Below are 15499 nucleotides of genomic sequence, written 5' to 3'. Positions count from 1 at the left end.
CGGCTCTCATGACGCTTCTTCAGAAGACCTTTCATAATAGACCGTATTGACCCCCCCCCTGAACGTGTCACATTTCAGGTGCAGCAAAAGGAGTTGCAGCGTGAACTCGATGAAGTGAGGACTTCCCGTGATGAGGCCATGACTCAGGCAAAGGAGAATGAGCGGAAGATAAAGAATCAAGATGCCGTCACTTTGCAGCTTCAGACCGTAAGCATAACTAAACCACAACTTGGTCTTGATGTGGATTTTTTTTAACCCACCTTGTTGTGATTGTTGTCCTCCTGAAGGATTCTAACTGGCCGATTGTGGAATCCTATTCGACTTCAGACAGAGTTTAACGTTTATATGATTTGATTATAAAATCCTACAAAAAAACCCTATCGACACTGATAAAACTGATGTCCACACAAGTCCTTCCTTGTGAAACAATTTATTTCCTAATTATACACCATACACGTCTCACCCTTGTGAAATGAACTTAAGAATCACCATTTGATTGCAATATTATTTGGTTCTATTTCATTTATTCTTACTTTAGTTAACAGTTAGACCAACCCGATTCAATTCACTTCTACATTACATCAGAGAGTTTTATTCTAACTTGGTACTTGGTCAGTTCCAAGGAGTACAAGCCACTGAGAAACTATACTTCCTCACGTGCTTGTACTCCAAACTTTTAGATTTCAAAGCATTTTATACTTCCATGAGAGAGAGGTTGGGGGATATTCACCCAGACTGTAGACGTGTCCTTTAGACGAAAAGACACTTCGTACATTTTCTAAGCAAAGGTTCATTTATCAGCTCGGTCACTCTGCTCCAGAACAACACATTTCTTATCATTTAGGGCAAAAGTCTTTTGGCCAGAAATGACAGCCAAATCAACTTGCAGCATAAAAGTTACATTTCTGAAACTCCATTTGTTGCAATTTAAAATACATTAATATAAATTTTTCCCCCACAGTCTCTTCATAAATTCCTGTAAAAAGGTTGCTCATTTGCTAAATTTTGAAAGCAGTATTATTTTATTACGAATATGTTTTTGAAATTAGCCTTTCTGAATACGTTTTGAAATTGAAATTCAGAAATATAATCATTCCATGGCCAGAAAATGATGTTCCACCAAGCATTGGATTCGTGTTTCCGATCCATGTCCTTTCTTACTGCATCCCTATGCAAGTGTTGTCCTTTATAAGACCTTCTCCTTGATGCGATTAACGTTGCACTCTTATATGAACATTGATAATTTTATAAACAAACGGCACAATGAAACTGAAGGATTTTAGATCGATGAATACATTGTGTCCGACAGAATGGTCCAGAAGTAGCACACTTACCGTTTGAACTTTAGATGTATGGTCTCGATGCGATTCTCGACGCAACGATAAACTGTTGGATCGGTGCTTCACATGCACGGCGTTAAGTTGGGTGACTCCTCTGCTAGCATTAATTGCTAGTGGATGTTAAATATCCCCTGACGTCTTTCGATGACAAGTCGGTTGTGATATCGCCGGCACCATAAATTCCAAATTCCTGTTCTGACTTGGACTGAAGAGCACATGGGTACCACCGGGTGTATTTGTCCTGGGAAACAACAGCACGTCACCCTAGCAATCTGTGAGGCGTTGCGACGGACGATGATTATTACACAGTTTATTAATAGCAAAGCCTTCTGAAAGAGAAAAGCTTTATCACAAATTTTATTTTTTCCTGTTATTGACTTTGTGGAAGAGAAGAGAAGACAAAGAAGTATGTTCGTTTTTTAAAATATGGATTGTTTTCTGGATTTCGTGAAACTTTTATAATCTTTTCATCATCAGTGCACAGGCACACATATCATCCTCCAGGATTGTTTTTCTTTCTTTCTTCCCGTCTTTAACTTCCTGACTTACCTTAGCTTTTTTGGTTCTTTCTCAATTTGCTGTAGAAATAATTTATAGCTTGTAAAGGAAGGGTTGAGTGAGCACTTCTGCCTCAGCTTACCTCCATCTCCCTTAGTATTGTCTTCTTCTTCTTCTTCTTCTGCTTCTTCTCGTATGCAGCACATGATTGTGAGTAGCATTATTTTCTGGGGGTGGAGCTGTGCCGCTGATGCAGTGCCCCATAGGTTTAAGCAAGAATTTGTGATTTGTTCAGTGTCAGCGATAGTTCGCCTTCTTTTCGTGAAGGACACCAGAGGGATCATTAGCGTCCACCTCGTAGTGCATGCAAACGGGACGCCCAGTTTAACATCCATCCGAGGGAAGGCACACACACTGACTGATCCCTCGCCCTTCCTTCGGGACACCAGGATGACAGTTTATAGTTTGTTCGGGATTAGAATCCAGGCTACACAGCTCAGACGGCAGTGCCCATACCTTTAGGCTGTCCTACCAGCCTGGTACTTCCCTCAGGTAATTGCTCGTTGAGTCTCATCCCTGAGAGTTACCAAAACAGTTCAAAAAAAGACCACACACAAGCGGTCACAAAAGATGATTTATTAACTTGATGCATTCGTCAAGGAGCAATGTCGTTAATCATGCAAAAAGTGTCCAAGATTTGGCAATATGGCAGCCATTCAAAAAAATTGGGCACAAAGCTGTATCCAGAATTCATGACAGATTGATGGGAGATGGAAAACCCCTCGGACCAGGTACGGACGCTCTGCATTGTACCTTATTTGCATGCAAATTAAATTATTTTATGTTTTTGCTCGTTCTGTTCTTTGTGGAAGCTCCATTCTCAGAAGAAACTCATCTCCCATGCAATTACAAACCATTGCCTTAATTACGCCTTCTGAGCTACCACTTGTATGTCACATGCACTCTCTTCCATCCTCCACACGTTTTTGATGAAATCACAGTGGGCTTACATTTTCTTCACACCTAAACCTACCAGGATTTGGCTACAGCTGAGCGTCAACGGAAACAAGCGGAGCAAGAACGCGATGAGCTAGCCGAGGAGATGTTGAGCAATGCCACCAGCAAGTGAGCATCTAGTCCACAAATGCACGTGTACTCTGCTCTGACTGAATGGTTGATTTACTTGTTTGGGTTTAACTACTGTTAATTAAATTATAGTAAAACAACACAACACTTCGATGATACTACAATATAAAATTTATCCGATATAAGTCCTTGGACGATTATAGTGAAGAGCATACATATCTTCCCACATGTGTGTGCAGGTCAGCCACGTTGGAGGAGAAGCGGCAGCTGGAGTCTCGCATCTCCCTACTCGAAGAAGAACTGGAGGAAGAACAAAGTGCCAGTGATCTTCTCAATGATCGTATCCGCAAGGCCATGAGCCAAGTATGCATTTGTTGCATCACACATGACCATGATTTGCATAACTGCATCATTGTTGTCCTGTCACCTTCAGCCTTCACATGCATCCCAATCAGGAAATATGAGGGGTGTTCGAATGGGGTTTTGTTGGTGCACAAGAGTCATGGTCTTTTGCTAATTGTAAACTTGGATGTATGCCATTGGTTTCATTAACTTCATACATTGTTGTTTCAGAATGTAATAGGAAGACATTTGTTACATCATACAATTATGGATTGTAGCATAATTGAGCATCAAGGTGTCATCAAATTATTATGCAATGATGGTGTGGTTCCAAAGAAATCTTCATTCAAGGTTGTTGTGTATGGTGACGATGGATCTTCATATTGTACAGTAGCGAAAGGAGGTGGCTGACTTTAAGCATGGATGTGAGTCCCCTTGAAGATGACCCCAGGTCGGAATGGCTGGCGGATGCGACCGATCCACAAAGTATTGGTCCAAGTCGAAGCATTAATCATGGCGGAACATCATGTAAAGGGTACCAAAATATCTACAGAACGCAGAATTGCTCAAGGCAGAAATTTCACCGTTATCCATAAACATTTGGGCTCGTACAAAGTCTCAGCAAGATGGCTATCCCAAAACCTTAGTGCTCAAAGTCCACAACATCGTCTGGATTTCTCTCGCAAGCTTCCAAAATTTTCAATGCAGATCCCTATGACTTTATCAACTCTTTTAACTAGTTATGAAACTTGGCTTCACTGCTGAGGTCATGGAATCCATGGAATGTAAACACAAAGGATCACCAGTACGTTGTAAATCTAGCACCCAGTACTGAACCGACAAGATAATGGTCTCGATATTCTGACGGGATCCTGCTGATTGACTGAAAATCTGTCTTATAAAACTACAAGCATAGGGGGAGTATTATGCCAGCCTCATGCAAGATTTTCACCAGGCTATCAAGGACAAACACCAAGGGACGTTGACCAAATGTGTATCCCTCCTGTACTCAACGCACTTGTGCACAAGTCCATCTTTTGCAGACTGCCATTCGTGATTATGCCTTCAAGCAACAGGATCACCTCTCTCCCCATTACTGTTCAGCCCAGACCTGTCTCGCACCCCCCCCCCACAACATTTAAAGTCTCACTTGCTTGGCTGCCATTTTTCTAATGACAAGGAACTGTCTGAAGCAATTGAGACACAACTGAGACATAACATAACATAAAGAGACATAGCATGCATGGCATGAAGAGGCCATGCGTTTGAAAACTTTTGTTTTACTGGCATAGACAGTTTGAAGTGCAAATGGAGCTCATGGATTGATGTCAGAGTCACTATACTGAACACAATATAAAATGTTGCCCTTTCATTCTGATAACTTTTGAGTGCCCCTCACAGGTGTGACCCAAATGATGTTCTTAAATTCAAAATCAGTGTTTGGATTATTTTATGCTCCTCCTTTAACATCAACATCCTCTAACTGATGCGGCAAACTTGTCTCATTAGCAATCTGAATGAATGTAATGGAAATAGCAAAGTATTAATGTGAAAGAAAAATTAATTTGAAGTTGCATATTTTGTCATATTTTGCAAATTTAAATGGCCTTGTTAGACAATTGTCAGTGTTGTAATAAAATGCATTGTCATTGATTTTTATGCCTCCATTGATGAAGTTGCCGGAGGCATTATGTTTTCAGGTTGTCCGTCCGGCTGTCCCTGCATCTGTGATTGGTTTTCGTTACCACGATAACTTAAGAACAGCTGAAGGAATCTTAGTCAAACTTGGCATAAGTATGTATAATGATGTAAAAAATGAACCAATTAGATTATGGGGTCAAGAGGTCAAAGGTCAGAGGTGATGTCAGGTAAAAATGTGATATGCGAGAACATCTGAAAGGATTTAAATCAAACTTGATACAAGTATGTATTATGATGTAACAATGTGGGTGGAGGCATATCGGTCGAAGAGAGCCGCTCTAGTTGTTTCATTTTATTTTTTTATATACATGATCAAGGCTCATGGAAGAGCTTGCATGCTGTCAGACGTAACGATACACAATAACAACTTGTGTTGATGTAGTTAGTTGTATACTGTGAGGATGCGACCCATAAACAAAAACAGTGCTGCATGTGTAGCCCTTGCTGGTGAATAGCTTGAGAATGATCAAGATCCCGCACGGTTGTACTGTGACAGGTGGAGCAGGTTACTGCAGAACTGACCAGTGAACGGAGCAGCGCGCACCGTTCGGAGAGCTCCCGACAGCAGCTTGAGCGGCAAAACAAAGACCTGGCGGCAAAGTTGCAGGAGCTTGAGACCTCATTCAAGGCCAAGGCCAAAACAAACCAACTGGCCTTTGAGGCAAAGATTTCTCAGTTTGAGGAACAGCTGGAACAGGAAGCAAAGTAAGGGAAATATTCATCTCCTTCTTCTTCTCTTCCTCTTCCCTTTAAAAGGGGTGAGGTCCAATGGTACCAAACCTTGCTTTGACCATGATATTCCTCCACTTCCCCCTGTCCTCAGCCAACTCTCTCCACTCTCAAACCACCCCCACCCTACTGATATCCCTCCTCGCACAATCATCCCGTCTCAACCGTGGTCTGATATATATATATGTGTATGTATATATATATATATATATATATATGTATATATATATATATATATATATATATATATATATATATATATATATATATATATATATAAAACACCTGAATACACCTAATATTCCACAACAGCCATCGGCCAAATTTCCATCTGCCGTATCTTACAGTACTTGCCCCATTTATTAAATGTGTCGATTTAGTTAAACGTATGACGAGTTCAATTCCCAAACATGACAAAGGGCATTTCCACATTTTGTGAGTTACTAGCAACTAATTAGGTATGTCCAATGGTCGTTGGATGTATGTAAGCAATCTATTTTCCTTCACAATGCCATACACACCACATCATTGCTCATAACCACAAGGAAATTGTGCTCTCGGGGTTTATGCAAAGTGGATGACAAGTATCTTGAAGGTATCACCAGGACCTTTAATCCACCTGAGGGGATCCTTTGAAAGACCAGGTTGGCAGGAATTGAGGTTTGGCTTTTCAGAGCTTAAGCATAATACCTTTGTGCCCTGCAGCACTCTGTGCCACTGATGCAGTGCCCTCCTGTGGCTTGGAGTTATGTGTAACTTGTTCAGGGTGCTGGAGATTGCTCGCCAACTCTTCACGAAGGACACCTTTTTTAACATCCACCAACTAATGCTGGTAGAAGGGACACCCAGTTAGAATGTCCATCTGAGGGACAGCACACACATTGATCCATCGCCTTGCACACGGAACACAAGCACGACAGTTTCGAGCTGGGTCAGGGATCAAACTCAGGCTAAACAGCTCAGAGGCAAGTGCATACTGCTCTGCCATCCTGCCAGCCCCTGCTATTTATCTGTTGTGACTGGTGAGAGGCTCAGTAAAAAAAATTTCCCACCTTTTGGACATTCTATCCATTTTCAGTCTCCATGGACACTATAATTGATTGGTAAGCAGAACCCTGAAAATTTAGGATCTATGGATTGCACAGCCTGGCACACCAATACAACCTTATTGCTTTCTTGCCTGCTTCTTCCTCCTCTCATTAATATCAGCAAAATGGTATGTTGCTGTACTATTGAAGGTTTTATCATCTTACGAATAATGTAACTATAAGCAACATTTTTATATCAAACCCAAGATCAGATGAGTAAATTAATGGCATTGCGTGTTTTGGCTTAAAATGCAGCACATCATCAGGCTGAGCGACTCGATCGTTGTTGGCTCTGGAATCTGAAATATGCAGCAGGCTAAATTGTAAGCTGTGGTCGATTGAAGAACACCTCTTCACTTTGTAAATTGTTGTGTGCTTGCCAGAGATCGAGCCACACTCAGCAAGAAGTTACGTTCCTCTGATAAGAGACTGAAGGACATGGTGCTGCAGGTGGAGGATGAAAGGCGCCAGGCTCAACAGCACAAGGAGCAGGTATTGAGTCTTATAGTGGTCGGTCTTGTCATCTCTCAGTGTAGCATTGCTTTGTTAGTTCTTGGTTGTTCAAAGTAGTGAAAATAGCACCTCCATGACAGTGGCAGGTTTTGCTGTTGAAAAACTTGACTGACTATTTTATGGTAAAATATTAGGTGCAATTTATTTATAATTTATCCATAATTATCTTTAACCCCTTCGCTGAGGCTATGTCTGTGATGTATACCTAGCCCCTTATAGATTAGGGCTGGCAGGATGGCTTAGAGGTATGCACACTTGCCTCAAAACTGTTTAGCCTGGGTTTGAATCCCAACTCAGCTATAAACTGTCACCGTGGTGTTCCACATGCAGGGTGCTTCATCAATGTATGTGCTGTCCCTCTGATGGGCGTTAAACTGGGCATCCCATCTGCTGGTATTTGTTGGTGGACGTTAAAGATCCTACAAATTCCTTTAAGAAGAGTAGGCGAGTTATCGCTGGCACGCTGAACAAATTACAAATTCCTGCCCTGACTTCCTGAGTTGGAGTGGTGACACGTCCAGCATTGAAATCTTCGCCATATAAACAATTTCAGCAGCACTGACGCTCTGTGTCGAGCATGGTTCATGATCTGCTAGATTGACAATTATCCTGGAAACATGCACTGTTCACACAGAAAAGTTAGTTGAGAGTAAATGCAAAGTTCTGAGAGCTGAGGTGTGTGTAAATGTAAGTTAGTACAGTGCTGTCAGAAAGTATTCACACCCCTTGACTTTTGTCACATTTTGTTGTGTTCCAGCATGAATTTAAAATGGATTAATTTTTTTTTTGTTTTGTCACCGATCTACACAAAATAACCCATAATAACAAAGTGTAAAAAAATTTTGTTTTTTACAATCAATACAAATGTAAAATCTTTTTACAAGTCCTGCGTCAATATGTATTGAACCCGTTTGCTATGACACTCCAAAATGAGCTCAGGTGCATCCAATTTCCTTTGATCATCCTTGAGATGTCTCTACAACTTGATTGGAGTCTACCTGTGGTCAATTTAATTCGTTGGACATGATCTAGAAAGAAACGCACCTTTCTATATCAGGTCCCACAGATGAGTGCGTGTCAGAGCAGAAACTCCACCATGAAGTCCAAGAAACTGTCTGTAGAACTCCAAGATACAATTGTTAGGAGGCATAGATCTGGGGAAGGGTATAACACTTTCTAGAGTGTTTAAAGTTCTCAAGAGCACAGAGAGCTCCATCATTAGGAAATGGAAAGAATATGGAACTACCCAGACTCTTCCGAGAGCTGGCCGTCCAACCAAACTGAGCACCTGGGCACAAACGACCTTGGTCAGGGAGGTGACCCAATAACCCAATGACCACTCTGACAGTACTACAGAGTTCCTTGGCTGAGATGGGAGAACCTGCCAGAAGGACAACAATCTCTGCAGCACTTCATAAATCTAGGCTTTGTGGGGAGTGGCCAAACGGAAGCCACTCCTGAGAATAAGGCACATGACGGCACACCTGGAGTTTGAAAAAGGCACATGAAAGACTCTTGAGAGCACAAGGCAAAATATTCTGTGATCTGATGAGATGGAAATTGAACTCTTTGGCCTGAATGCAAAGTGCTGCATCTGACGAAAAAGAAGCACAGCTCACCACCCAACTAACACCATCCCGACTGAAGCATGGTGGTGGCAGCATCATTGCTATGGGGATGCTTTTCAGCGGCAGGGACTGGGAGACTTGTAAGGATAGAGGGAACAGTGAATGGAGCCAAATGCAGGTAAATCCTTGTGGAGAACCTACTTCAGAGTGCAAAAAACCATAGACTGTGGTGAAGATTTTCATTCCAACAGGACAATGACCTCAGGCATACAGCCAAAGCAACACTGGAATGGTTTCAGAACAAGAACGTGAAAGTCCTCGAGTGGCCCAGCCAAAGCCCAGACTTGAATTCCATAAAGAATTTGTGGAAAGACTTGAAGATTGTTGTTCATCGACGCTCCCCATCCATCTTGACAGAGCTTGAGCTAATCTGCAAGGAAGAATGGGAGAAAATCCCCAAATACAGATGTGCAAAGCTGATACAGACATACCCAAGAAGACTCGAAGCTGTAATCGCTGCTAAAGGCGCTTCTACGAAGTAATGACTCGGGGGGGGGGGGGGGCTTCAATACTTATTGACACAAGACATTCCAGCTTTTCATTTTTAATTAATTTGTAAATATTTCTAAAAACATGTTTTCACTTTGTCATTATGGGTTATTTTGTGTGTATTGGTGACAATTTTTTTTTTTAATCCATTTTAAATTTATATTAGGATGTAACAAAACAAAATGTAACAAAAGTCAAGGGGTGTGAATACTTTCTGAAGGCACTGTACATCAAAGCTTCTGACTTTTTTTATTTGCATGAACTCAACAGGATGTTGATCAAGGTACACTAACAGCCATGAGAAGCAAGGAGAAGCTGAAGTTTCTGATGTTAACCCTTCGTCAGAGCACAAATGTCGTCTCACTGTTGGCAACCCTGTTTCATCACCACCTCAATGTTTTTGTGGTTAGTTACTCTTGAAAATTCCTGATGGATGTCCAAATGGTCGTGTTTTAGGCAGACAAGGGAAATGCTCGCCTGAAGCAAATGAAGCGACAACTCGAGGAGATGGAAGAAGAGGCGAGCCGTGCCAATGCTGGACGGCGCAAGCTGCAGCGGGAGCTGGAGGAAGCCACCGAGGCAAACGACACCATGGGTCGTGAATTGAGCTCTCTAAAAAGCAAGATGAGGTGAGCACACCCCCTTTAACATTCCATTCTGAAGCTAGTTTTTTTTACCATGATGGATAATGACAGATTTGTGGTGCACATTCCCAAATCTGTGGCTTTGCTTTGAAACAGAATTTCTCAAGTGGCCTTTTGTTGTGCATGTAGCAAACAATTACATGTAAACTGTAATTGTTTGCGATGCTTCTTTGAATTTCGTTTGCAGCACCTGGCTATGGGTGGCTTTATTTGCTGGGGGCACAGCTGTGCCGCTGATGCAGTGCACCCTGTAGGATAGAAGAATAATTTGTAATTGTTGAGAGTGCCTTCACCTTCTCTTTGCGAAGGATGCCGTGGGATCTTTATTGTCTATTAAGTAATACTGCCAGATGGAACACAGTTTAACGTCCATCTGAAGCACACACATTGATGAATCGCCGTTTGCTATGTTCGTTAATATTGATAACCCAACAAATTTGTATTGATAACCGAAGAGCTTTTCAAAATCACAATGGTTTTTCAAACTTATCCTGGATGGTTGTTTACACTCGTAATTAAGCTCGTACGTCCAGGTAGTGGACAAGAAAAATGGAAACACCAATGTAAGGCCTCTTAATGGGGCACTGGGCCACCACGTTCGGCCTGTACGTGTCGTGGGATAGAGTCCACCAGCATCTGGAATGCTGCAGGAGGGATGCGGCACCATTCTTCCATGAGAAAGTCAATCAACTCACACCTGTTTGATGGAGGTGGAAAATGCTGTGTCAGGCATCGTTTCAGAATATCCAATAATTGCTTGATTGGGTTCAGATCTGGTGACTGAGAAGGCCATAACAAATTGATGACATCAGTATCATGCTCATCAAACCATTGGGTGACCACACGTGCTCTGTGGATGGGGGCATTGGGTGGGTCTCTTCTTGCAACCATGCGAGCCATAATTAAAGGCAAACAGACTTGTGCAGAATTTTTATGCCTCCGCTGACGAAGTCGCCAGAGACATTAAGTTTTCGGGTTGTCTGTCCGTCCGTACTTCCCCATCTCCTTATCTCCGTACATGCTAGTTTTCTGTTTTCTCTGCAACTGCTTATCTGATTTACACAAATTTTTCATCATAGGTGCAACTACTCATGTGGAATGTTTTCATGATAATTATGATGCTTCAGGTCATGTGATGTGGCAGCCAGGTTGGAAAAAAGGAAAAACTTTGGACCTCTGTATCTCAGAAACTGCTCCATGGAAAAAAAGTTAAACTTGGCACATGTCAAGTACTCCCCATGGGAAATTTAGTATGATTTTTTTTGATGATGTCATTGGTGCCTTCGTTGCGACGTCATAATTGCATACGTCAAACGCTTTATCCGATGAGTTTGAAAATGTTTGAGGGTCATCTAAGTCTAAATTGTATGGGGGGCGGGGGGGAAATTGATGACATCATCGGTCACGTGGTTCGGCAGCCAGATTTTTTTTAATGTGACAGAGGCATATCTGTCAACATCGTGATGTTGAAGAGTGCCCTTCGAGTTATACATGACCCAAAGCCGACTGGGATGTTATTTGCTTAGTTAACAAATGGGCCACACCTGTGTGGAAGCCGTTGCTTGGTGTCACTTATTTACCCAGGTATTTCCATTTTTTGTCCACCACCTGTATAATCACGACAACCAAATTTGTATTACTTCTTCAAGGTATTCTCTCCGTCTCCGGATGCACATTTCCCCCCGTCGGATTTTAGGATGTTTACATGGCCACTGCTCCGTGCAAATTTTCATCATGTGACCTATTGTTATTATTATTACCTCTGCCACTGAAGGTGGACAGAGGTCATGTTTTCACACTTTGTCTGTTGGCTGCTCTTAGAGCACCCTTATTCTGGACATTTCCATCTGTCTGTTTGTCTGCGAAACTTTGATCAAGCCTCGGGGATAAACCACTCAACCAATTCCAATGAAATTTGGTAGGTAGGACCAATATTTCTGGGAATCGTGTGCTTTCAAATATGGGACCCCGAGCCCTAGCAACGGCCCTTTAAAGTTGTCAAAAAATCAAAAAAAAATCGAAAAATCGAAGCTTAGAGTTCTGTGCGCAATCTATCTAACTCCCTTCATGCCAATTTTCAGCCCTAATAAAAAATATTTGTAGGAGGAGATAGATTTTTGGGCGAGTACATGTCGAACATTTCAGAAACTGTGAATTGCGAATATCTCTATACTAAGAGAAAGAGTCTGATTTTGATGAAACTTGGGTGAAATGTGTACAATGTGGCGAGCATGTACACAAAAATGAATGGTTGCTATGCACACCTCCGTTGCTTAGCAACAGCTAAAATACTTTATCGTACATCGTACACTTATTGTGGACTGCACAAAAAAAAATCAATACCTCCGAAACTGGACCTCCGAGGGACCTGTTTTTTTGTGCCCAAGGAGAATGTCTTACAGCATCATATAACAAAATAAAATCTTTAGCGGATAGATAAATGGAATTACCGGGGCTGCCATTTATTAGAGTCTCTTTGGAAACATGCCTGAAATTTCACAAGGCGGGTTTCTGGGCGCAAACTAAGAGGGCTGTGATGATCATATTTATTGTGCTAAATTGATTGATAGCATGTACATGAATATCGGCGAGTCGCGTCGGCCAGCTTTCCATCTAGAGCAAGCAGCCATGTCACCTACCGGCTTTGTCTGTTTGTTGGGTCGTCGATCTAATCGAAAAAAACAAAAATTAAAAATTTTTTTTTGAGATTTGTTCTTCCCTTATTCTCAGTATTTAAAATGGCGATTTCAGTTAATACAATGGCGATTTCGATGAAACTTGGTTGGTAGGTTCATACCATGACCTAGTTGTGTGCAAATGAGAACCGTTGCTATGGACACCACTGTTGCCTCGCAACGGGACTTTGAAATTTTAGAAAAATCATAAAAAAATTTTTTCAAAAATCGGGCCACGAGCGACTGTGGGCAGTATTCAGCCATATTGTCAAAAATTTCCAGCCGGATCCTATGAAAACTGTCGGAGAAGATACACTTTGAATGAACCCTGGTCAAAAACAATAAAAAAACGAAGTTCGTTGCATCTCAAAGACTGAGTCAGATATACATGAAACTGGTATGGTAGGTTCATGGTATATCCCAGTTATGTGAGAGAAAGAACCGTTGCTATGGACCCCTCCGTTGCCTAGCAACGGCCGAAAAACCTCAATGTGGGGGTATTTTAACGAAAAAACAATCTGCAGCATTAACCCTTGAAGCTAGAATCATGAATTTTCTTGTGCTTAATCCTCAAGTCATTCCCCATCGAACGGGCCCATTGCGTCAGGTTCTATTGGGTAGTCGACTACCCATGTCTGCCTACCGGCTTGTTCGTCTGTCTGTCCCTCTGTTTGGTCCCGTGCTCCGTTAATACAATGGCGATTTCGATGAAACTTGGTTGGTAGGTTCATACCATGACCGAGTTGTGTGCAAATGAGAACCGTTGCTATGGACACTACCGTTACCTAGCAACGGGACTTTGAAATTTTTTGAAAAATCATAAAAATTATTTTTTTCAAAAATCGGGCCACGAGCGACTGTTGGCAGTACATTCAGCCATATTGTCAAAAATTTCCAGCCGGATCCTATGAAAACTGTCGGAGAAGATAGACTTTAAATGAACTCTGGTCGAAAACAATAAAAAATGAAGTTCGTTATATCTCAGAGACTGTGAGTTAGATATACATGAAACTGGTATGGTAGGTTCATGGTATGTCCTAGTTATGCGAGAGAAAGAACCGTTGCTGTGGACCCCTCTGTTGCCTAGCAACGGCTGAAAAACCTCAATGTGGGGGTATTTTAACGAAAAAACAATCTGCAGCATTAACCCTTGAAGCTTGAATCATGAATTTTCTTGTGCTTAATCCTCAAGTCATTCCCCATCGAACGGGCCCATCACGTCAGGTTCTATTGGGTAGTCGACTACCCATGTCCGCCTACCGACTTGTTTGCCTGTCTGTTTATCTGTGAGCAGGATATCTCAAAGTTACAGATTCGGATGAAATTTAGTGGAGAGGTTGGGTGTCTGGCAAGAACAAATTAATTCGATTTTGGTGAGGATCGGGACACTCAAATTTTTAAAGTGATTCTTCACCATTGAGAGATGGGGCTAAAAAGGATCCGCAGCATGATATCTCAAAAGGTTGTGAACGGATTTGGATGTAACTTGGAGGACAGCTTGGGAATGTTGCAACGACAAATTGGTTCGATTTCGGTGAAGATCTGGATGCGAATATGAATTAAAAAATTTTCATGAAGTGATTCTTCACCATTAAGAGGTGGTGGGATCAAAAACAATACATAACATGATATCTCAAAAGGTTGTGGACGAGTTTTGACAAAACTAGGTGGATGAGTTGGTTCGGTGACGAGATCAAGTGGATTCAATTTTGGTTCAGGTCCGGATGCAGATCCGGCCTATCGGTGGGATACAAAACGTAAACTGTTCAGTCTGGCGGAGGTATGTGTGCCACCGAATGCCATTATAGTTTAATTTGTTGCAATTTTTTTATATTTTCTTCAAGGGTCTATAGGTTCATGGAGGAGCTGAACTACAAAGGGTAGCATTTTCACAAACTACCTGAAGGTATCTGGGGTGGACGTACACAGGAAGGAGAGGAGGCATAACATAAAAACGAGCAACAATGGCCCATAGAGGAAGGGAATGGGAAAGAATCCGTGTGTGTAGAAGAGATCATGAATTGGCACATTCGGTAGTGATGGGCAGTACATTTGAAAGAGGTGATGCCATACTATTAAACAAATATAGGGAGAGTATTCCACAATCGGGAGAATAAGAGAACGAATAAACGCAGGCAGACAATTAACGTGGGCTTTGGGAGGGTGAGCAGGTGAGGGGTTCTTTAGGAAAGCGTGAAACCTGGAGTGGCTTGTGGGAGGTGAGGGGGGGGTGGAGTGATAGGAGATGGCAGGAGGAGCAAAACTAGGAGATGCAAGCTTTTAAAAAATAGCCCATCAACCCATCGCCAGTGGGAGAGTAACAGTCCCTGGGACACTCTTGCCTTGTGATTCCGATGATGCAGAAGGCCTTGTTTTCAACCACCTCAAGAGGAGCAAGGTGGGAAGCAGGAGAATCAGGCCAGAGTGGGAAACCCTGCTCCATGGTTCCCCATAAGACAGCCTTGTACAATGGGATGAGCTCATTGTGGCTCAGGAACGTCTTGGCTCCATTGGAGAATACCTCGACAACGACTAGCCTTTCATGGTAGTTTGGTAATATGATCCTCCCTTGAAAGGTTATGGCAAGTAGTGAAGTTGAGGAATTCCAGGGAATGCACCTCCCCCAGTCTTTCCAGAGAAGTGGATTTCATTTCACAGTATTATCAGCGTTATGTTTTCATTGTTGTGTTCTAATTTTAGAGAGTTTTCATGATGAGTACTCTTACATGCTTACAGTAATTAATTATATCTCAACATCTTGTTTGT

General features: G+C 42.0%; 1 protein-coding gene across 3 annotated transcripts in view; it reads left to right on the top strand.

Moving 5' to 3' along the window:
• LOC147011838 (myosin-11-like) overlaps nucleotides 1-15499 on the top strand; it is a 115819-nt gene that overhangs the window by 98608 nt on the left and 1712 nt on the right. For all 3 annotated transcript variants that reach the window (XM_085857218.1, XM_085857216.1, XM_085857215.1), the window contains exons 35-40: nucleotides 79-207; nucleotides 2875-2963; nucleotides 3164-3287; nucleotides 5464-5672; nucleotides 7168-7276; nucleotides 9871-10043. In XM_085857218.1, the coding sequence (XP_085713344.1) occupies nucleotides 79-207; nucleotides 2875-2963; nucleotides 3164-3287; nucleotides 5464-5672; nucleotides 7168-7276; nucleotides 9871-10043 (833 nt within the window). The remainder of the gene's footprint in view (nucleotides 1-78; nucleotides 208-2874; nucleotides 2964-3163; nucleotides 3288-5463; nucleotides 5673-7167; nucleotides 7277-9870; nucleotides 10044-15499) is intronic.

The sequence above is a fragment of the Eptatretus burgeri genome, chromosome 15 (genome assembly GCF_056783735.1).
Source record: "Eptatretus burgeri isolate ZD-2024b chromosome 15, Ebu_testis_v1, whole genome shotgun sequence".
NCBI lineage: Eukaryota > Metazoa > Chordata > Myxini > Myxiniformes > Myxinidae > Eptatretus > Eptatretus burgeri.
The sequence above is the reverse complement of the archived record's forward strand: the minus strand, read 5'-3'. Positions and strand labels throughout refer to the sequence as shown.